The 24,782-nt window shown below is 37.1% G+C and overlaps 1 protein-coding gene across 2 annotated transcripts in view; it reads right to left on the bottom strand.

Annotated features, from left to right (window-relative positions):
• The window catches only part of LOC5572851 (nardilysin), a 62,782-nt gene that overhangs the window by 29,295 nt on the left and 8,705 nt on the right, over positions 1–24,782 (bottom strand). Inside the window, exon 1 of one of the 2 annotated variants that reach the window (XM_001660562.2) lies at positions 11,468–11,795. The exons of the other annotated variant lie outside the window; for it this stretch is intronic. Coding sequence (XP_001660612.2) covers positions 11,468–11,483 — 16 coding nt within the window. The 5' untranslated portion in view covers positions 11,484–11,795. Of the gene's footprint in view, positions 1–11,467; positions 11,796–24,782 lie in introns of those variants that run through there. 2 annotated transcript variants of the gene reach the window in all.

The raw sequence follows: 24,782 nt of genomic DNA, 5'->3' as shown, positions 1-24,782 counted from the left end.
GTTGGTAACACGAACAGCAGCGACATTAGCATTCTTAGGTTAATGCTTCTACTATATAGTTTACCTTCCCGGTGTTTATAAATCGAAACGTTTCTTATAATTTACATTTTAATCATTTTTTTGTCATTTTATGTCAATGGAAAGCACTGAGTAGAGGACGTTCTGAACATAGAGCCTATTGTTTTACCTGAATATAGGCAAAATAGAATGCTAATTATGCAGTTTTAGTGATTCCTGGTCTTGTTGTTCTTTTTTCAAACTGTTTTGCTATGTAAAAATAGTAGTTTACGGAACAAGTTGCAGAATGATGATTTTTACAGCACGAGTTGTAAATTTATCCTACGAGGCTTGCCGAGTGGGATAATTACGAAGAGTGCTGTAAAAATCGAGTTCTGCAACGAGTTACGTACAACATTTTTTGCAATTTCGTAGAAGACCACTTGAGGGTATCAGAAATCATATCGGAATGCACTCACCATTATTTTACAATTTCTGAGAAATTGTTGTGTTATGATTCATTACGCAACTCAAAACAGTTGTGTAATGAGAAAGCGTTGCGTAATGAATCATTACAGCACTGGTTTCAGTTAGGTAATGACTATTCCCGCACTGCATACTTCAGTGCAGGAAAGTAGGCCCTTTCTTGACAGATTGAAGTGATGAAAAACAGCCTATTACGATGAGAAATTGCAAAAAAGTATTTTTGCAATTTCTCATCGTAATAGCCTGTTTTTTTATCACGCCAACCCGTCATGGAAAGGCCTACTTTCCCGCATTGTCGTATGAGTATATTACCTAACTGAAAAGCGTTTGGTAATGGCTCATTACGCAACTCATTTTAGTTGCGTAATGGTTCATTACGCAACGCTTTTTAGTAACGTAATGAAGCACATGTGATTCATATAACTATCATTCTTAGAAAAACGAAGAGGTCTATGAATTTTCGTTCTTAGGATCTGTGTAATTATCATTATTTTATTGTTGCAAGGACATTTCGACGTATGGTCCAGCAACAGTTGAAGATTTCCATCTTCCATGCCTCATCAGAACATAAATATCTTTCCCAGAATCTGTCACTAGAGACGCGGACGATCGACGAAAGCAGTGTCCTGTGGAATTTGCTGGTGACGGTGACTTCAGAAATTCTAAATTGGATTTCTCCGATAGGAGACCATCCAGGACCACTTTCGCCGCCGACCTTGCTGCCGACTCAATATTAAACGGAACATCAGAATAGGAATCGCTCATTGTTTCCAATAATGATGCTATCCGGACGGTTGTTTGAAAAGTTGTGACAATTACTCAGTACAACCTACTATGATCAGAATTTCTGACCATGTGCGGATAGGCCATTTCATGTGACAGGTCCGTCTATGCATTTGTTTACATCGGTGTAAAACCGGTGCAAACACGAGGCTGTCATTTCAATAGAAGAACTGTCAAAGAGCTTCCCGATCAGCTGATTTGAAACGTCTTGTGAATAAGCCTATTGATGAGAAGCTGAGAGAGAGGAGACAACTCACTGACAGTTGGCATGTTTTCTTGCCTTCTTTCACTAATTTTCTTTCTTTAATTCTTGGGTTATGTACAACGGTCAGATGAACTTATTTTGGCCGAAATCATATTCACTTCTTATTGCTCACTATGAAGAAGGATATGAATATGAAAAAAACAATGGCAGTTTGCCAATACACAACTATGGTCGGTGTTCCCTTAGTGGACAGTCCCCTATAGTCGCACTAGTGGCTTTTCACGGCCGTTTTGCTTTAAATCTTTTCAAAATATTTTTTGACATGAAGGTCAGGAGCTATTTATCTAAATATCATTGATACATAACTAAATTTTGTTCAAAAAATGATGAGAAACGCTGGTTCTAGCCAAATACACATCTTTCATTTGTCAGCTCTTGCTTACTGCGATGCTCTTCAAACACATCATCATTGCTTTTGGGATGAACTGAGGTTGGTTTCTCCGCAAGAGCATGATTTCGCTTTCCTCTTTGCCCTTTTGGGAAAAGAGCTGCCAAGAGACAACGAAGAGCTGTCTGGAAATTCTCTTCCCCTAACTGAGAAATGGGAAAAAATGCTCTTCCCCGAACTGAGGAAGAGGAAAAACAATCTCTTTCTCTTTGGAGCACTGAGGTTGTCAAAACAAACTCTTCACAGCTGTAGGAATGAATAGTACGGATGCTCAGTTTGTGTAGTTCGCTTCTCTTTTGTAGTTGATCGTTGAAAGAGGGAGAAAGAGGTTAAATCAAGAGCAAGGAAGAAGCCTGACTGAGAGAAACTATTTTTTATTATACGCAATAATTGATCAATTAAGAACTTTTTTACATTAAACGAAAGCTTTGATCCACACTTTGTAGGAAAAATATAAAAGTTTTATAAAAATACGGTTTTGATTAGTATTTTGCCAACGCTGTGATGCTAGTGCTACTATAGGAACAGAAATGAGAAATAGTGCTACTATAAGCACATGTATTCCTATAGTGGCACAAGCTATGATATATACAAACATATGAGTTTTCGTAGTTTTCATATTTTTCCCATAAAACCAAGATAACAAGCTTTCAGATGATGTAAAAATAACGCTAGATTTTTCGATTTTATACGAATATTTGTTCTTAGCTATGCGGCTATTGGTACATCGACCCTATATCATTTTAAAATGTGAAATCATCGAAAAACACCTAGAAAATTTAATTTCGTTTACTTGAGTTTTGACGGTTTTTCCCTCCCTGCCCTTCCAATGTGCGGTTTTCCAGTGACAGTTGATGACAGGTTCCCTTGACTTTTGGAAGCTCGCAATCTTAGCCAGCTGTCTCATCTCTCTCAGATGAGAAGTAGGTTAGAAATTAGTCCTCAAGGTAACCATTCATGAACGACTCGTGCTGTAAAAATCTTCATTCTGAAACTTGTTGCGTAATACAGTCGACTCTCCACATCTCGATGTTCTACATATCGATATCTCTCCCTATGTCGATGATTTCATAAGTCCCTTCAGTCTGCATACATTTTCACTCTCCATATCTCGATATCCTCCATATCTCGATATCTCCATATCTCGATGTGTTTCTGTTGATTGTTTGTTCTTAATTTTCTCTCCGTATGTCGATATGACCAATATCTAAGGTTACTAGACCAAAGTTTTGGGATTCAAAACAAATTAGGAGCGCAAAATGACGTCTGTTTTGTTGGAATTTGGGCCAGCCTAATATGCGAGTGCGATGATTATCATCACTACCTTGCGCCGGCCCTGTGAATTGTATGTTGACTGTTGTTTATGTTATGTTTGATTTGTAATAAACCGACCGCCGCGACGAGCAAAAGTACTTTTTGTGTCCTAGTGTTCTTCCCGTACGCGTACCGAAATTCCCCCGGTGGTTTTGTCGGTACCACTGTGTACCTGGTGGGTCTCCGTGGTCTAGCCTTCCCACAGGTAATGGGCCCAGTGTAGTGGAAGAACCGGTGAAATCGCTCGGAAAGTCGCGGGGTGTGAAATCGTTTTTGCGAACGATCCTACTGTGTGGTGCCGGTCGGTGGGAGCCAATCGTTTAATTGCGCTCGTTTTGGCTTGTGGTCGAGCTGCTGCTGTGTGGAAGAACAGCTGCGACCGGGACTATTTGGAAGTGTTTGGTGCCGTTGTTTCCCGTCTGGTTGGAAGCCCAGTACGAGGAAGAAAGTGCCGGTTAAGCTGTGTTGCACCATTTTGTCCCGCAGCCGAAGAAACGAACAAAAGTGAACATTGCCATTTTGTGCCGTGAATCGTTGCCGTAGCCGTGGTGGTGTTCGAGAAATCGAACAGTGACTCAGTGTACCGCCGACGTGTGTGTAGATACGGCGGGTACGTTCGATTGAAGTGTTGTTGGCTGTACATAAATACCTTCGTGAGTACAGTGTGCGCCAACAGAAAATCGAAGAAATTTGAAATGGCTGAGAAAAGTTTTATCGCCCGTTTGGATAATAGAAATTATCAAACGTGGAAAGTGAAAATGGAAATGCTACTGATCAGTGTCGATCTGTGGCATACGGTTTCTGAGGTGAAACCCGAACATGTGACTGTGGCGTGGTCGAAAGAAGATCAGAAGGCGAGGGCCTTGATCGTTCTAAATGTGGAAGACAATCAGTTAGCCTTGGTGAAGGACGCGAAATCAGCTGTCGAAGTGTGGGATAAGCTGAAGAAGTACCACGAAAAGGCTACGGTGACGTCGCGAGTGTCGCTTCTTAAGAAGCTTTGTAGTTTCAACTACGAAGAAGGTGCGGATATGGAGAAGCACCTGTTCGTGATCGAAGAGTTGTTCGATCGGCTGTCGTGTGCGGGGCAGAAGCTCGAGAGTTCGCTGCAAGTGGCGATGGTGTACAGGAGCCTGCCGGAATCGTACAACGGGTTGGTGACGGCTTTGGAAAGCCGGCCAGATGACGACCAGACTCTGGAATTTGTGAAGCAGCGGCTGATGGACGAGTACCACCGACGGATGGAGAAGCGAGAGGTATCCGGTGAGCGCAGTGACCATGCGCTGAAAGCGTTTAACGAAGGCAGAAGAAGAAAACAACAGAGAGTTTGTTATTACTGCCGGAAACCTGGCCACTTCCGGAGGGATTGCCCAGAGCTACGTGAAAGGGAAGAAAAAGTGCCGGAAGTGAAGAAAGCGGTGAAGAAAAATCCCGGAATCTGTTTTGGTGTTGGCGGACAGCGGAAGCGGAACAGCTGGTACGTGGACAGTGGCTGTTCGAGCCGCATGACCAGCGACAGGAAGTTCTTCGATAAGATCGACGAAAGTGTGAAGGTCGAAGTGAACTTGGCGGATGGCTCGGTGCTGAGATCCGCAGGAGTTGGAGAAGGCTTCCTGAAGTGCGTCGACGAAGAAGGAAAAATGAATGAAATCTCAGTGAAAGACGTGCTGTATGTTCCGGAGCTGGACTGTGGATTGCTTTCAGTCCGGAAGCTGGCACAAAAGGGACTAAAAGTGAACTTCGTGAAGTCCAGGTGCCAGATTATAAGTCGTAGCGGAGAAGTGCAAGCTGTAGCGGAACTATGTGGAGAGCTGTTTGCTCTGAAGACTGCAGAAGTGAGGAAGAGCGGCAACCGCCGGAAAAATGCAGCTGGGCATCCCATTGTGGAGGAGTGCCACCAACAAGAAGAATTTTATGACTGTTTTGACGAGGGAAACCGATGCTAAGTGTGACATCGTGTATCGACTGTAAACTCTTTGTGAACTTTGTGACTTTGTGGTTGTCAAACTTGACGAAGCAGGAGGGCGTTGTGTGCAGGAGGAGTAAGACTCGTAGGTTGAGAACCTGAGATGGTTGAGTTGCCCAATGAGGACTTTATTTGGACTTAGTGATACCAAGTAGTGATGAACACATCGAGGAGGAGTGTTGGAATTTGGGCCAGCCTAATATGCGAGTGCGATGATTATCATCACTACCTTGCGCCGGCCCTGTGAATTGTATGTTGACTGTTGTTTATGTTATGTTTGATTTGTAATAAACCGACCGCCGCGACGAGCAAAAGTACTTTTTGTGTCCTAGTGTTCTTCCCGTACGCGTACCGAAATTCCCCCGGTGGTTTTGTCGGTACCACTGTGTACCTGGTGGGTCTCCGTGGTCTAGCCTTCCCACATGTTTGTGTATTACTTTCTTGGCAACGGAGTGTTTTTCAATCTAGTATTCATCAAAAATTTGTTCTCTGTCTCGATCTCTCCCTATCTCGATGGTCCCTTCGATATCGAGATGTGGAGAGGCGACTGTAGTAGTTTACGGAACAAGTTGTAGAATGATGATTTTTACAGCACGAGTCGTAAATTTATCCTACGAGACTTGCCGAGTAGGACAATTACGACGAGTGCTGTAAAAATCGAGTTCTGCAACGAGTTACGTACAACATTTTTTGCAATTTCGTAGAAGACCACTTGAGGGTATCAGAAATTATATCGGAATGCATTCAACATCATTTTACAATTTCTGATTTTTTGTGTAATGATGCACTGGTTTCAGTTGCGTAATGACTATTCCCGACTGCATACTTCAGTGCAGAAAAGTAGACCGTTTCATGACAGATTGGCGTGATGAAAAAGAGCCTATTACGATGAGAAATTGCAAAAACTACTATTTCTTCCCCGTCTTACACGCATGTTCAACCAATCAACCGAATAATTTTATTGAATTTCTTCCTCTCAATTTTAAAGAGGATGTTTGAGCAAGAATCTAGAAATGTTCCCATGGGACATACTTCGAAGCTTCGCCATAACATAACCGAGGAGTACAGATTAAAATTTAGGTATACCTTGAGGTTAACGAAGACTGAGGGACCAATGGACGGACCCGTATTGTTCCCATATAATTTACATCAAGATGTTTTTTTATGTATTAGACACTAAAAAATGATGAACAAAATAATGTAAAATCGTACAACATGTACTTTACTATCGTCCCTGCTTATTCACTCATTCTGATGTTTTCAGATATTTTTGCGTGTTCAAATTCCTAAAAAGAAGTTAAATTAAGTAATAAAGAGATCATGGGGTAGGACACTCATTAATATTGATATTAATATCAATTAATATATATTAATATCCGTAATATCATCAATTTACATCAAGGTGGCTGTGACTTTTTCGTACACAAAAAAAAACTGACATATTTTAAGTTAACGCTGGAATACAAGATTTTTTCAAAGTGGTACACATGGTGAGAATTTTGTTACGGTATGATCCTGATTACCAAGTGAACACAGTTTCACCAAAGGGCCCAGATAGCCGTAGCGGTAAACGCGCAGCTATTCAGCATGACCATGCTGAAGGTCGTGGGTTCGAATCCCACTGGTCGAGGATCTTTTCGGGTTTTCTCGATTCCCAGGGCATAGAAGTATTTTCGTACCAGCCACACGATATACACATGCAAAAATGGTCAATCGGCGTAGAAAGCTCGCAGTTAATATCTGTGGAAGTGCTCATAAGAACACTAATCTGAGAAGCAGGCTTTGTCCCAGTTGGGACGTAACGCCAGAAAGAAGAAGAAGAAGTTTCACCAAATGTCGATGTTAAGACACCGAGGATTAAGAACAACGATGCCTAGTCAGATAACTCAGAAACGATGGATGATAACGTCAGATAGCGATCTTAGTCGTCCTAAAGTTTGGAGAATGCAATAGCAACTGCATGCATATACATATTCACAATATTCGAAACATATTTCTATTGCACCTGGATTTTTTAAACCTACATATATTATTCTTATATAAACAAACCATACTTAAATGGGACCCAGACATGTTCTAAAATTGGCCAAAAATTGACATACAGTCACCCTACAGTTATGGATCAACTAAGGGTAATTTTCCACAACAAAATGTGATTAAAAATCATAGTGACGCTTTGCAAAACCGGATTAGCTCCGTGACACTGCGGAATATAGTTGTTTCAAGGAATACACCACAAAATTTGTCCATCCCACAATTGTGGATATTATGGATGAACACACTATAACAGCAATTTATCTGCGGGGTAAATGAATGGAGTGTTAGTGAAAGCCTACTTTTTGGCGTTTCTTTTGGAATCGCCTTATCTTTGATTTGTAACTGTGGTATGGATATCAATACCCCACAGACATGAATCAACGCTTCTAAGAATATGGTGGACATTTTATTTCCCAGGAACAAATAAAATGCCTAAACGTCAATTTTAATTGATTGCGATGCTGTATAGATTTATGGTTCACGTAGGTAAAATGTGATCAGTGCAATAGCAACTCTATTTGATGGGATATTTTCCGTTAAATGCAAATCTGATCCTTATCTGTGTGCTACAACAAAAAGTTAATCAAAGGCATATGTTGCCTACTGATAACAAGTAAAAATATAAGATTAATAAGATATAAAACTCTCAAAATAAATGAGAACTTTATACTGTTGCTTTATATTCTAACGTATGTGTAATATGCTGTGTCTATTCTCTTTATCCAAAATTACGGGACAATCTAAACATTTTCAATAAAACGACGGGACAGCTCGTCAAGGTGATGAAAACGGTACTGTCCCGTTAAATACGGGACATATGGTGTTCCAGAATGTTCCAGAACCCATGTGTTCCTTACCATCATTACCATAAAAATAGTGTTCTGTGAAATTTTCAGCTTTCTACGTGGTGATTTAAAGGTGGCCCAAGGACAATGTTGGTTTATATGGGAATTACTATGGAGAAATTTTGAGATACGTTCCAAACACGCTAGTACTGTAATGTAAATACAAACTTATTATCCCATAGTAAAAACTAATTCTTCAAACCATAATAAGGCTGATACAAATATTAATTTTCTTTTATGTCACCCCCCCCCCCCTTCAAAAATCCGAAAATTTTGAAGGGTAGAAAAAAAAAAGATTCATAATTTTTTTGACATCAGTTAGGTTTTTTCAATTTTTTAAGTAAAAAACAAGTAAAATAATGATCCAGAGAACGTTTGAAAAAAGTTCAACAATTATCGTTAAAAATAAAAATTCGAAAAAAATACTTTTTTTTATTTTTATTTTTTTGTTCCTTATTTATTTTTATCCCCCCCCCCCCTCGTACCTTCCAAGTGGTCTCGGACATAAAAGAAATTTAATATTTGTATCAGCCTAAAGATATTTGCTGAAGAGAGTAATTCAATCCAACGGATAGCAGAAGAGATATTGATGAATTTGTTTGCTATTATTTAGCTTAATATGGGATTATGGATCAATGCACGAGTTCACTAATTTGACGTTTGAGCGGTGCCGAATTCAATAGTTGTCATGGTCACGTAAATAACACGGCACCGCTCAAACGTCAGATAGTGAACTCGTGCATCGGTCCATAGCCCTCCAAACATGTACAAAATTCCCAAACAAAATTAGTTCAAAAGGGATTTGTTTCTTCAGCAACATCCTTCATTAAGGTTTAAAGAATGATTTCTCAATATGGGATAAAAAGTTTGTACGTACATTACAGTACTAGCGTGTTTGGAACATTTCTCAAAATTTCTCCATATTAATTTCCATATAAACCTATATTATCTTTGGGCCACCTTTAAATCACCACCTAGAAAGCTGAAAATTTCACAGAACACTATTTTTATGGTAAGGAAGGTAAGCATCATATGGGAGATTGGATTTTTAAACATTTTCAAAATTTGAATCGCCCTAATGGTGAGCCTAGTTTTTATATTGCGAGTTGAAGATGTTCTTAAAACATAAATTATCTTGAAATTTATGTAATTTACCACAGTGAGCACAGAACATAGGGGAAAATCCTCCGTACTAAGCCGCTGAATTCATAATTCAAAAACTATTGGTTTTATGCGATCTTGTTACTTAGGGGGTTAGGGAGGTATCGAGTTACAGAAACCAGTGCAACTGCGATCCTAGAGACCATCGAGGTAGCCATGAAAACCAACTTTTACTACGCTTCTCTAAGTCGATATTGAGTAAGAGAGAGTTGACTGTAATAAATATTATCATTTTTGTAGCGTACAAAATTAAGTTTGAAATAAAAATACGAATTTTAACACTGCATTTTGATGATGTATTTTAGTACCAAATTCACCAGTCTTGAAAGGTGGCCGCCACTACCGGACACATTGTGAACATTAGTGTGGGACAACATTTAGATTCTCGCTCCAGTCCACTTTTTGGATTGCATTTAGGTCCCATAACAACTGTGCAAAATTTCAGCTCGATCGGTGAAACTATATTTTAGCGCCAGCCGTTCAAAGTTTGTATGGGATTTACTATGGGAAAACTTACTTTTGCAAAGAAAAATCGCCAGAGGTCGCCCGTTGACCTCTATAAAAATACTGAATACAGACCATACCTATCGAGGTCTACGATGAAGAATATTGCCGAAGACCGCGAAATAATCCGACACTTGTGAAAAAAGTTATTAAACAAAAACTATTCGGAAATTTTGCCCAATTTTTTTATTATTGTTATTCCTTTACATGTTAATCAACGTCGCCTTGCTAATAAGTTTTCATTAAATAACTTTTTTCACAAGAGTCGGATTATTTCGCAGTCTTCATCAATATTTTTCATCGTAGAAATACCTATCGAGGTCTTTGTTTAGAATTTTTATACAGGTCAATGGGCGACCTCTGACGATTTTTCTTTGCAAAAGTAAGTTTTCCCATAGTAAATCTCATACAAACTTTGAACGGCTGGTGCGTAAATATAGTTTCACCGATCGAGCTGAAATATTTTGCACAGTTGTTATGGGACCTAAATGCAATCCAAAAAGTGGACTGGAGCGAGAATCTAAATTTTTCATATAACCGTGTCCCAGGCTAGTGAACATGTCTTGAGTTTTGTAAATTTGTTTGTACATTATTGAATGATTTCGCTCCATGAATTGTATTTCATTGTCTATTCAATTTATTTAAAACATTTCCAAGAGTAATTAGAATTATACTTAGTTTGTAAGACGTCCGTCGAAATACCTCTTTCATATGTGATGACACTGGTGCAAAAATTACAAAGATATCATGTAATAAATCAAGCTGTCCGAAACTCTACTTTTTTCAACAAGTCGTGCATATTTTAAGATGGTTATAAACGCCAAACGTCGAATTTGCAAGAGCACTAGTCTAAATATTCAAACAGTGGTCTAAGCAGAAAATTTAATCCATTTATCATCATCAGTGTGCAACCAATATATCAAATTTTCAACGCGAACGGATGGCAGATTCTCTAGATCTGTGAACTTGAAAATTCGAAGTTTGGCTTCGTTTCAGTATCACTTTAAGAATGTGCTATTCTACACAAACATTGTTTTACATAATAGCTTTCTTTTCTTCTAATGCACCATCCTAATTAGATCATTATTTCTCATTTTTTCGGCGACGTCCGGCATCGGGTGCGGTACAGATGGATCTCACCTTATGTTTCAAACTTTAAGGTCGATTTTTTCCAATGTCTATTTATTGCTAATATTAAATTAATTCTTATTTTAGAAATTTGCCCATCAAATTGCCCAAACGTAACCATCATAAAGCAGCCGCATTTTTCGCCACATTAATTAATGGTTGTTTTGTTTTGACCATCAACCCTTTGGCACCGGTTGATATAGCACTGCTAAGTCACAAACGATACAGCGGCATGGTAATCTCCTGACATGTAACACGCATTTGGGAACATGTTATTTCGATTACACAAACAGCAGTTAGATTATGATTACTATTATTGTACACTCATATTCTTTGAAATGGCAGTTACACAAGTTTTTTCAACTACGTTGAGCTCATATTTACAAACAACAAATGTATCTATTGTAGATATTTGTATTTTCTTCTGAGTTGTTCTCTGTCACTATGTCCGCCACAAATCCAAATTGCATCGCTTGAGCTCGCCAAGGATAAAAGCATCACCAAACGGTTTCGGAAACTTTGCACACAAAATTCACATCTGCACGGTTTGCCCAATTATTTTCCCACTGTTCACTGTTATGCATTATTATTACATGAGTGAGACCGCATTTTGGGTTGAACCACCTTCCACGAGCTCGAAGACGTATGTGTCTGTTCTACGCGCGCGTCTTCAGCGGACTGAATTGACTGTTGACTAACGCCTCGGACACGAAACACAACTTCTGCCCCCTCGATCGAGTTTCGTCGCGTGGTTCTACTAATCGTTCTTCCACATTTGAGCACTTTTCGTATGATATCTATAGCTAGGTGGCTAAATTATTCATTCAAAATGAACCAATCAATCGGCCTATTATTACTCGAACGGCCCATTGTTAGTATTTCCTTTTGTCGATAATTTTACTATTTCTATCCACCTCGTGAGTAAAGCAACCGCATCGTTGTAACGATAAAATCAAACTGGACTACGGATGGTATTAGTGCTACCTATCAGTAAATGGACCGTAGCTACCAAATGATATGCATCTCTGGCATTAAAGTTGAATTTCTTCCTTCCCGTCAATCTAAACGAACCACTATCTTTACTTTCACATAAAATGCGCAAGGAAGTGTTCCGTATTGAAAACCTCTATCATTTCAACAGCACAATCTAATAGGTTGTACCTATGACATAGTTTCCCGAACTGTGGGTCGCGACACCCAGGAGGATGGTGTGCCAGTAAAGAGATGTCGTGAAAAAAAATATATTTTTCGTCTAGCCTGTCTAATGTTTTTTTTAAGAAACATGTCAACTGATTTGCATTAATCACCAAAACAATAATCTGCGCAAATTATTAGTTAAGTTTTAAGGATGAGAGCTAAGGTTTTGAGCCATAATCATTTTTTTTCTACAGACCAAAGTTTTCTTTAAAGCATAAAACTGTGAATAATTTATTAACATATATTCTATTCATTTAATTGTTTACTTATTTTTGAAAAGCATATCTCGCGAAACATTACTAAAGGACCTATGTACAAATGAGAGGCTCTCTTTGTTTACTTTCTCTTTGATCAATAACTGAGTCACATTAACCTCTTCTGGTGCGTTTTTTGTATGAAACGATAGTCAGGGAAATTGCCTTTCGATCTGTAAAGAAAAACTTCCCAAAAGCTTTAGTATTCCACTGTTATAATCGAAAGAGAGCGAGAGAGGAGAGAATCTCTCATATGTACATAGGTCCTTTAGTAATGTTTCGCGAGATATGATATGATTGTAAAATATTGATACTTTAGAAAAATTGTAAGCCACAGCCTAATTTCACAGGAAATGTTTATCTTACTGTTTTGCTTTTATGGGTCGCGAAAAGCTGAATTGACGGCTAGGTGGGTCGTGCATTCGGGAAGTTTGAGAAACTATGATGTGAATACATATTGGCGTAACATCGCGTGTCACCTAAAAACGAAGTATTTCGTATTACCTACCTAGAGGTACAGAATTTTGAGTGTGAGTGTTATCACACAATTATACAGAACACATTGTTCTTCAGTCCATAGTAAACCGACTTTTCTAGTTTTTTACCTGTAAATACCCAGGACTACCCAAGTAACCACAAGCATTATACCATTGCAGTAATTTGGTCGAAAGTCAACATTTTTTGCATTAATAATGTTATCATGCATTTATTCAATAACTGTCAAGCAATGATGCATTTGATTAACATTGTAAATGTTTTGTAGCATTATTTTAATATAGCATTATGCTAAGCGTTTAGAGTGAATATACAGTTATGCTGTCATTCAAGATTACATAACCTCATTAAACGCACTCGAATCTGTAATAAATAAGTAAGACGATCGAGCACGTTCTCACTCGCTCATTATGTTTTGGGATATGGAAGAATAATGAAATGACTTTCCGACCGAGATGAAAGGACCCCTCATTTCATGATCTAAGGATATATGTATTCATTCAAAATTGTTGTATTTTATCTATGAGACTCTTTGATTCATAAGGAGCGGGAGGAAATGTCGATCAATTTCTCTCCCACGAAATCTGTTTAATGCGCTAGGGCTTTGTTTTGTGGGTTAAGTTCTGTTATTTCCTCTACGAGAAAGAATGGAGATCAAATTATTTCTATTGATGTTTCACTTGGTGAGGAAAGAAAATCAATCGCCGAAGAGAATTCTTTCTATTTGTAATAACTGGGCGAATAGTAATGTTAACACACACAGTGGCTTCGTTTATAAGGAACTTTTATCCTACCTTATTACATCAGCAGCTTTAGCACAGGACACCAACGCGCCAGGTATCCAGCACACCGTCATCCTAATTGTGGGTTCGAATCCTGATTCCAACAAAAAAAAATCATTAAGCTTGTAAAGAAACCCATTGAAAGGTAGTCAATGGATTCATTGTTTTGTTTATTTTTGCCGCAAGCCCTAAACATACATTATTTTAAGCTAATATACATCATGAACCCTAAATATACAAACATAAATGCTTTAGTAGGGCTTGTGCATTAAAACTGCTTTACCAAGTATTGCATTAATTTGGTTGTTGTGGGGCCCTTTCTCACTTTAATTATGCTTTATAAAGCTCTTAAAGATTATGTCACTTTAAAACAAAATCTGATAGCATACTATAGAGCAAACATAAAGTATTCATAGGGAAGGTGTACCAGTTATGGCCATAGTGGTTCCCTATTTGGCCATACGGGAAATTTCGAGAGCTTTCAGATTTTAAATCTTTTTGAATGTTTAAACATCAAGATATATCTAAAATCTTACTACTACAACACAAAAAATCTTTCAAAATGTGAAAACATTCAAGTAATCCCGTATGGCGAAATAGGGAACCACTATGTCCATAACTGGTACACCTACCCTATATAGCTTCGTGGTTACTTGGGTATCTTACTTTACGAAAGATATTATAACTTATTGGGTTTCTAACAGTTTTACATACAATTTTCTTTAAAATCAAGGGGATTATCTGTGCTAGCAAGTGCATGGTAACAGTGTCTCCTTCTTCTGTACTCTCCACTGTTTACATTGCAGCAAGAAATACGTGGTTTTCTTAGTTATATTTGAAACTTTTTAACTCATGTGTATTTCTTACATAATTACTTATCATAAATGGCCTCTAATGTTCACAGATAGGCAAAATATATTATTAAAAATAAGGCCTGTGACGAACTAAACTTGAAAAATTCTAAGTATGATAACTTTAAAACCAATAAATCTATATAGAAACATCGGGTTTATCTCCGTTTAATAATCAATAATCCCAATAATACATCACAGTCTAAATAAATCTCTTTTCTGCTTTGTTTAGTGGACTTTGGGGAAAATGTGCCATAAGAGCAAGCAATACCATTGCAGTTACATTTTACATTGAATAGAGTAAAGGATTTAATAGGTATAAAAAACTAATCTAATCATATTATCAGGGTTTTGTAAATTCTGCAGTTGTTTGCTCTAGCATGTTGAGTAGTACAGAATTACGCAAATCATTTGCAACTTTTTCGTTTTGTTTTCATTCCATATGTTTAAATTCGGAGGACTTGATCTAAGCTATTTATGAATTGTTTGAATGATATTTTTAAAATGCTTATGTTTCAAAATAATATTGGATTGAATTCCGTCGGAGCATTAGTTAAACTGATATCAAAGGTTTATTGTAATGTCCAAAAAACCAACAATGAAGATCTTTTCAACAAACTTAAAAAATGTCAGAACTAAGAACTGCTGCTTAAACTAGTTTTGTACTAAGTCCTTGACGTTTTTTTTAAAATCGATTCAAATTGTTGATCAAAAAGTCCCTTAAAATTTTAGGATCCAGTGAAAAAAAGTATTTGACATGGCTAATAACTAACTTCATGAACAACAAATATTACAGATTTATTCAGTTTGGCGAAGTTAATAGCGAAATAGAGGTTCGATGAAGAGAATCCGCTCACGTCAGTTAACCTCTTATGAAGGAACAGTGTCGATTTGATTGTTCCTCTATGAAGCTTACTAAAAAAATTGACGCCGAACAGAAACTCTTAACAAATTGGCCCAGACTTTTAGGAGTAAAACCACTCCATAAAACAATTTTTTAGATCAGCTTTCCACTAAACGCTCAAATTCTACTGAGAATAAAACAAAATATTTTTTAATTCCTGCTTGTAGTGTTATAAGCTATTCACTACTTAACTTTCAATTTATTTTCCAAAGCACCTTCAATTACCTGGTCAAATATCGCATAGAATCCCGTTACGAATACTGTAATAATCTCACCAAGAATATGCCATGGATCTTAATGGAAAACTATAGAGCATCTCACCTAAAAGCTTGTCGGGAATCACTATGTGTCCTTCTACATTTTTTTCAAGGATCTCAATGATGTTTCACAAGATCTCCTTTGAATTGGCTCAATATCTTGACGCCAGAAATCTTTAAATCATCTCAAAAGAAATAGTTATAAATTGACACAAAAAATGCCAAAAATCTCTTCAGGAATCCAACGATTTTCGTTAATCAGGATCACTATAAACCATTCCTTAGCCGAGTGCTTAGAGTCCGCGGCTACAAAGCAAAGCCATGCTGAAGGTGCCTGGGTTCAATTCCCGGTCGGTCCAGGATCTTTTCGTAATGGAAATTTCCTTGACTTCCCTGGGCATAGAGTATAATCGTACCTGCCACACGATATACGAATGCGAAAATGGCAATGTTGGCATAGAAAGCTCTCAGTTAATAACTGTGGAAGTGCTCATAAGAACACTAGGCTGAGAAGCAGGCTCTGTCCCAGTGGGGACGTTAATGCCAAGAAGAAGAAGATAAACCATTTACTATCCCTCTAGCATCGCACCAGAAGTTAATCATAATGCGAAGTTTGAGTTGTCAGTCGTGTATCTTGTGGCAAAATATTTCAGTTTTGTCTACAGTAGGGTGCCGGTACCAATGGTTGTAATGTACCAGTAGATTGGACTTTGGAAAAAAAACGAACATTTTTTGATAATAACGAAATGTGCTATTCTTGGTGGATAGATCGTCTCTAGGTTAGTCGATTTCCCAAATTTCAGCATTTTATTTTATCAGAAAGTCATATAAATAATTAAGTTTATGTACAAAATTTGCTCCCTTGCACCAGTAGTTGCCGTCGTGTTCCAGTAGTGGATCAACGGATGGAAGCAGTTTTAAAAATGGATGTATAAAAATGAAAAAAAGCCCTAGAGATGATCTTCATGCTTCATTCGAAAGATATTAATTGCTGTTCCGAGGGAAAAATGTTAAACTTATGCAAAAATTTATCATTTTGTTCATAATTCCTTTTGTCATTCTCGAACGTCTACTACTGGAGCACTAGCGCAACTACTGGAACACGTGTACCAATAGTGGCTCAAGCGATTTTATGTTAAAAAAAATAGTTTATCACTCTTTTTATATTTTTCCCATATAGTAGAGGTTGAAATCTTTCTGCTGACGCCAAAAGATCTCTGTTAAGGCTTTTCGTTATTTAATTATGATTTTTTATAGCTTAGGTAGTCCACTAATGGCACCGGCACCCTTCCTACTTAAAATTGAAAACAATTGGTTCACTTATATTCGGAATGCATATTTTTCCCGGTGTGTTCTACAATTTCTCGGGTCTTTCCTGTATTTTTTCCCGGCCAAATGAAATTCCCGTGTTTTTCCCGCTTTTCCCTGATTTCCCGAATGAATGGACACCCTGTAATTGTTATTTCTGCAACAAGTCGCAAAATGAAGTTTTTTTTTCGGCACGAGTTGGATAAATGTACAATCCACCATGGCTCGCCGAATTGAATAAATACAACAAGTGCTGAAAAATTCGAGCATTGCGACGAGTAGCATACACCATTTTTTTGTAATTACGATCGTACGACAAATGCTGTTTTACCTGGATTATTCCCAAACGTGCAAAAATATTTCAAGAGAATCCACATGGGCATACATCCATGCGTAGTACAGTCAACTCTCCCTTACTCGATATTGAAGGGACCATCGAGTTAGGGAGGTATCGAGTTACAGAACACAAAACTAGTGTAACTGCGATCCAAGGGACCATCGAGGTAGCCATGAAAACCAACTTTTACTATGGTTCTCTAACTCGATATCGAGATACGGAATATCGAGTAAGGGAGAGTTAACTGTAGTATCAATTCAATAGTTTTTCCAATCACGTAGGCTGTGTAGTAGTATGAATAGTATAGAGCTTAGTGACATTTGAACACACGTAGACTAGCATACGCTCGTCATACACAGTTTGTTTATGTTTTCCTCAAAGAAACTTGCACACGCTTTCCAGACTCATCAAAATGCATATGGAAATATTACCTAGTTTGAAAAATTTATACACGGATTCTGGGTGTTTTTCGAGACAGAGTGCATATTGTTTTCCTCTAAGGTTCACAACTACATCTACACTAGGGCACCCATACCATCGGGCGTGAAAACCACTATAAGGATCAGAAATTTTCGCGCTTTCATCGGTCTTATACGGATGTTCCATATTGATGTACAGAAAAGGTAAGACGTTGCTGCCTTTTCTACGACCGCTGAACGATCCGATTCCAAATCGGAATCGAAGGGCTGTGTCAGATCCGGATCACACAACGGATGTTGAATCTGTTGCAACGGTATGATGAGTAGGAGATATTCAGTTGACGCCTCCCATAACGGTGCCAATTTTTTAGCATCAAAAAGAGTGCTGAAAATTAAGTACTTTTCAGTATTGTTTTTATTGGCGGGAAAAGTAGGCCATTATGTTAAGGTATCAGAAGGCACGTTCTCTACCAGTTTGGCGATTTGTGCCATCGCCATATTTGAGCTTTCATCATCTACCGAATGGGAGAGGAGAGGGAAGGGAAAGATGGGAGGAAATAGAAGTGGGATCCCATTAAGGTGAAACATCTTGGAATCCAAAGATGGCAGCCATAATGGCCGACTTGTGCTCCTACTCGCGCTTTCAAAGGCACTAAACAGGAGAAATATTTGACAAACATGTCTGATATTTTTATTTTAAGCTTTCTGCTAGTGCACAAAGCGAAATAAAAAGTGCACCGTTATTGGATGCTTTCTTCGCGAGATTTGTGCCTTTGAAGTTTATATGCAATCTTAGAAGTTGATTCCAAACTGTTTCACCTTAAAGCTAAGTATGCTGTTTCGCTCAAGAAAAGTAAAAAATTCCTTGACTGAATGGGTCAAGAAATTTCCTACATTTCTTCTCGACTGTGTACTGCGATCAGAAAAATGTGATTTTGTGGACCATTTCTGGGAAGAAACTTTCCACGCATCGAAATAGGCGATTTCTTTTCTTGTCAGTAGCAAACCAGCCTTAAGAGGGAAAATCGCATGATGCATATGGGAAGATGAGGCTAAATTGGTTTGTTTGATAAGTTTTGGACAAATTAGATAACAATTTATTTAAGGTGGCACACTTGCCCTAAACTCTGATATCTGTGTCAATACACAATGGACACGAAATCTCATGTATCCATACCATTTTATAAGGGAAAGTTGTCAGATATTCTTGTTGATTTTCATTTCAACCAATAATCTGAAATAATAATAATTAACAGGAAGGGTAGTAGCACAGACAGAATAATTATAAATTCAAAACATAGTTACGCAAACAATAACGATCAATGCTAAAAATACTGTGTTTGACCAACTGGTAAGTAGGTGGCGATAGTGCGTAACCGTCAAACTCGAAAATGAAAGCGATGAGAGTGCCACGTGTGAGCCGTTCGTTAGCCAACCACTAATTATTAGAATTGAACGCAATTTCGCTGCACGATGAAGAAAAATAATCAGGTGTTACGTCTGTTTGTCTGTCGTTCTAGGTTTAAGCATTTGACATTTCGGAGTCCAAGCAGGCGTGGAGAAAAAGGTTCCTTTGACAGTGGTTAGGCGTTAATAGGCATCTACGAAATATGTTGTACAACATAGAGAGAACCATAAAAGCGATAATTTAAAAACCCTAAACACACACTATAAAAAAATATTATCAATTCAAAAGAATGGTTGTTCTTTTTTGACACAAATTGCGATTAGTTTTTCCGTTGGAAATATTTCGAGATTTTTTGCAAGTTTAAACATATAGTTCCGATTTTGAGCCTGTACAGATTTCGTTCCTCCAATGTAACCTATTAGGGGAAGTGGTGGTAAAATGAACAGGGGAGGTAAAATGCAATGTGCTTTAATAGAGGTGAGGAGATGATTCTGTGTAATACACAACTATTTGTATGTATTAGTGAAACGCTTGTTTTTTTCAACACAGCAACCCATTGCATTGTGACTATGTGTGACGTCATACAGTTTGTTAACGAATGTTTCTAGGGCTTCGTTGATAGCAATCTTTGCGTTACAAAGGTTGTTCGAGTGTTGTTACTCAAACAAAAACATGAAAAAACCAGCTCGGAAGGATAGCACGGGAGGTGATTTATGTAATTTAGTTCCAACTTATGTTATTTTTTAGGGTGGAATCTACAATCCAGGACATAGCACTTTGGAAGGCGCAGCAAAATACTCCGTAAATTACTTATATAGTCATCACTCCCTTACTCGATATTGAAGGGGCCATCGAGTTAGGGAGGTATAGAGTTACAGAACACAAAACCAATGCAACTGTGATTCAAGGGACCATCGAGTTAGCAATGAAAACCAACTTTTACTATGGTTCTCTAACTCGATATCGAGATACGGAATATCGAGTTAAGTTAATCGAGGGAGAGTTAACTGTAGCAAATGGATGTCAATGAGCATAACGAATTCATCACGAGGAATACTGTGTCCATGAATGCAGTGTCGAAAGTCAATATGATTGGAAAAATAGGGAAAAGTAGTTTATTCCGAGAATTTATTTCCAAGAAATATTATTTCTGGAATTTATTTGAACGAGTTTTGAGTCTAGGTGTTAGCTGTAGATTTTTTCCGGTCTGATTTCGACTTTTAACACGATATGGAGGCTTCTTTACTCACTCAGAGCATTTTATTGAAACCGTATGACGTCACCCATTTCCCCTCAATGTTTGTTTTGGTTTTACACATTACTAATACAAGCACACAACGACTTTCTCCTCACCTCCTTTATACCACATTGGGTAAAGTGAACTCCGTTTTTTTTTACCGAGAAAAAACAAATTTCGATGACCCCCTCCCTCCCCCTGTTGCGTTACGTAATATTTGAACGGCCCCTTACAATCATTAATAGACGTATTTTCGGTGGGGCAATGAAAATTTTCAGAAATAGTCGTTTTTTGCGTGGTGTCCATTTAACCACCAACCGCTGTTCATTTTACCCACATAGTGCAGATAAAATGAACATTTCTCGCATAACATATGATCTCGCCCTAAAAGCCATTGGTAATCATGTGTGTAGCTCGTTGTTCCTGAGCACTTGAATGGATTTACACGTTATTTAACAACGCTAGGGTGATAAAAGGATCATTTTCTACCTGCCAGTGCACACTGGTCCAGGAAGCTAATTTAGGCGGACATGAGGTTTTCGTCAAGATTTATTGATTTTAGAGTCATAGTTTCTTCTGAGAATATGTTCAGAATTTTCAGTACTACAAAATGTACGGATCAAAATTTGTTTACGGTGATCGCAAGAGTGACGTATACGCCAACTTTTTTTATTTTAACGAATCGTAAGTTGGTATGTTCAGCAAAGTTGTAGCAAATGATCATAGAAACAACTTTGCCGAACAAACTTTTTCTCGATTTTGCTCAAGAGCCAAGATAATTAAGTATTTTTAATAAAAAATCGTTTTTTGCTCTTATGTGTTTTATTTTTTAGTTTTATCGGCCTACTATGTTCTACAAAGTTTTCATACTCATCATTTGCTACAACTTTGCTGAACATACCAAAGTTGTATTTCTTATGGTTTTCATGTTATTTGAGTTTTTCATCTTAAAATTAGCTATTTTGTATGCCTTGTATTTCAACTATGAGCACCTCAAAAAAATATATCTTTCCACCAAATGATTTTGCAGTCTTTCAAGTACCTGTGAGCAAAATTTGGAGAAGATGATATTTTTCTATTTCGTTTAAAATCGATTTTACTAATAGACGATATGAGATAAATCCATATTTATTGAATATTCATACATGTTAAATTCACAAAAGTCATGGCTACCTAAGCATATCAAACCAAATGTAACACGTGTATTTATATATAAATATAAAGTACATCGTTTTTCAGTTGTTTTCGATTAACTTGGAAGCTTCTGCAAGAAATTCAACGTCTTTTCCTCTACTAGTATTTAATCTATTCCTAAGCAAGATCACCGGGTTGGAATTCAACATAAGCCGTATAAAATACATATACAAAATTTACAGTCCGATCGAATTCTGTGGCATGATTTTCCCAGAATCTTCTGATGTGCTTTATATTACTATATAAATACACGTGTTACATTTGGTTTGATATGCTTAGGTAGCCATGACTTTTGTGAGTTGAACATGTATGAATATTCAATAAATATGGATTTATCTCAAATCTTCTACTAGTAAAATTGATTTTAAATGAGATAGAAAAATATCATCTTCTCCTAATTTTGCTCACAGGTACTTGAAAGACTGCAAAATCATTTGGTGGAAAGATATATTTTTTTGAGGTGCTCATAGTTGAGACACAAGGCATACAAAATAGCTAATTTTAAGATGAAAAACTCAAATAACATGTAAACCATAAGAAACACAACTTTGGTATGTTCAGCAAAGTTGTAGCAAATGATGAGTATAAAAACTTTGTAGAACATAGTAGGCCGATAAAACCAAAAAATAAAACACATAAGAGCAAAAAACGATTTTTTATTAAAAATACTTAATTATCTCGGCTTTTAAGCAAAACTGAGAAAAAGTTTGTTCGGCAAAGTTGTTTCTCTGATCATTTGCTACAACTTTGCTGAACATACCAACTTACGATTCGTTAAAATAAAAAAAGTTGGCGTATACGTCACTCTTGCGATCACCGTAAAAAAAAATTTTGATCCGTACATTTTGTAGTACTTAAAATTCTGAACATATTCTCAGAAGTAACTATAGCTCTAAAATCAATAAATCTTGACGAAAACCTCATGTCCGCCTAAATTAGCTTCCTGGACCAGTGTGCAATGGCTTTTAGGGCGTTCTCTCAGAGTACGCGAGAATTTGCATCGCTTTTTGATAACGATGAAAATATGTGAAAATTTAGCTATTTTAGTCTGAATCCATGTCTATCAGAAACAAGATGATTTCCTTAAGGTGTTCATTTTACCACCTCTTCCCCTACGTAAGTTATTATTAAACTTTATAATATTATTATTCTGCACTAATTTCTAAATTACATATAATTTAAGAAAATATAGATATCCGCTCTTCTCTCTTTATAACGGCATCATTTGTAGACGGCGCCTAATGACGTTCTCTTGTAAAGTCGCTACTACGAGTTTCGACTGTATTATGCATTACATATACGCCTAGTTCTAAAAATGATCCACTTTGTCCCACCTTATCCTATTTTGTTAGGCTCGGTGCCGTACCTATATGACAACGAAGCTGTTGGAGTGCATATGCATTCTTGAAACGATAGCATTGCCAAGGTCAAACAATGAAGAAGTTTCATCTGCAGTCACGCTTGTTGCTTTGCATTCGATGGTCAATGCTAAGAAAGGGTAATTGGAAACGCTTTCTAACGAGCAGTTCATTGATCAGTCATCGCTAACAAATAGTCTCGAGTCGGCTTATGGACATGGTCGGCCCTTTTGCAATTTGTTCATTTTTTTAGCTTAATGTGTGGAGAACTTCTCAATGGTGAGTTCGACAACATGAAATTAAATAACCGCGATTTTAGAGACAACGCATCAACTTTCAAAAGCAGACAATTGCACTCTCAGTGCTAGATAGTGAAAACATTTTCAAACATTTGAAGGCTAGGTACAGTTAAATGAATCATTTTCATATGTTTCCAATTAGTATAAAACGTATTCGGAAGTTGTTCACGAAAACGAAAAAGAAGATTCGCTATTATGTATAACAAAAATGCTTAAGTTGAAGGGCGAGTGCATTATGGGAATATATAATTGAATTTTGATCCAAATATTTCTGTATTTAGATTCCTAATTTTATGATCAAAATGCGGGTTTTATCTAACTTTCACAGGGTGTGGACTCAATTTTGAAAATAAAATTCCCTGGCTTTCCCTGACCTTCCAGTCGTTTGCAGAAAAAATCCAGACCATGCTGATTTATTGGTTTGGTATGTTTTAGATCGTATGAACAAACTGAGCAAAAGCTTTTACTTTACTCAAATACAGATTACTTCCTTGAGCGTTTATTCAAGATGATATAATGAAACTGAGCATTTGAGTATTTACTTTTCAAACATGATGATTCGTATAAATAAAGCGGAAAAAGCTCATACTCATTTGAAACTCTCATGCACAACATATACATTTAAAATTGTAAAAAAATGACGTACCGTCAAACGGGGTAATTTGCAACAATTTTCAACTTCAAAGCTATGTGGCTGAAAAATTTAAGGATTCAGATTAACCAGAAACAATCTGACGCGGTAATTATTTTATTATAATTTGGTTTCCTGGGGTCAGGAGAGACAAAAATTATGCATTTTCCATGCTACCCCTAATGTTGGGGTAACATGCAACACACGGTGCTATCTAAAGGTAACTATCAAAAACTTAATCAATACCGTGTTTTTTCTACAATTCAATACTTTACTACAGTAAAAGCATGGTAATAAATAGAAACAAGTGACCTTATTCTTTTAAAACTTATTATAATTGATTGAAATATGAGTTTTTAACCAATTCAAATGTAAAATCATTTGGCATGATATTGGGTGTTTTCACGAGAAAATTCTAGCCAAACACAAGCCTTGAGGGCGAATGGAAAACTATTCAAAAGTTGTATTGCAAGTTTTCTACAAATAGAATGATTTTTCACAAAACTTTTTTTATACATGTTTTGAACAGAGCGACGTTTCATATATTGACATGATGTGTCTTGATATGGCTTTTGTTGGTGTTTTAACATAGCTTTGTGCAGAAAGTTTACAATGACAGATTTGCAAGTTACTATGGATACAGATTTTTGAAATTAATCACAGTTTTCACGAAGAAAAAAATAATTCCAATAATAATGGGTTTTATGTAACGAATCTTGTATTTTGTACCAAGTACGTAATTAATTAGTTGAAGTACAACAGTTTTATCGTAATTGTACAAATAAATGTTCAATTTTACTTTTTCATGTGTTTTTGATGACAAATGGCAAGAAACATCTAGCAAATTGCTGTTGCAAGTTACCCCACAAAGGTAGTCAAAAACGTTTTTGAATTTTTTAGTGTTTAAACGTGAAGTTAACAAAACTTTTATCTAGTCCTTTTGTACACTAATATATACTGTAACTTATAGCCAATAC

Source organism: Aedes aegypti, chromosome 3, assembly GCF_002204515.2.
Source record: "Aedes aegypti strain LVP_AGWG chromosome 3, AaegL5.0 Primary Assembly, whole genome shotgun sequence".
NCBI classification, from domain to species: Eukaryota; Metazoa; Arthropoda; class Insecta; order Diptera; family Culicidae; genus Aedes; species Aedes aegypti.
Note: the sequence above shows the minus strand (reverse complement) of the source record. Positions and strands in the feature narration are given on the sequence as shown.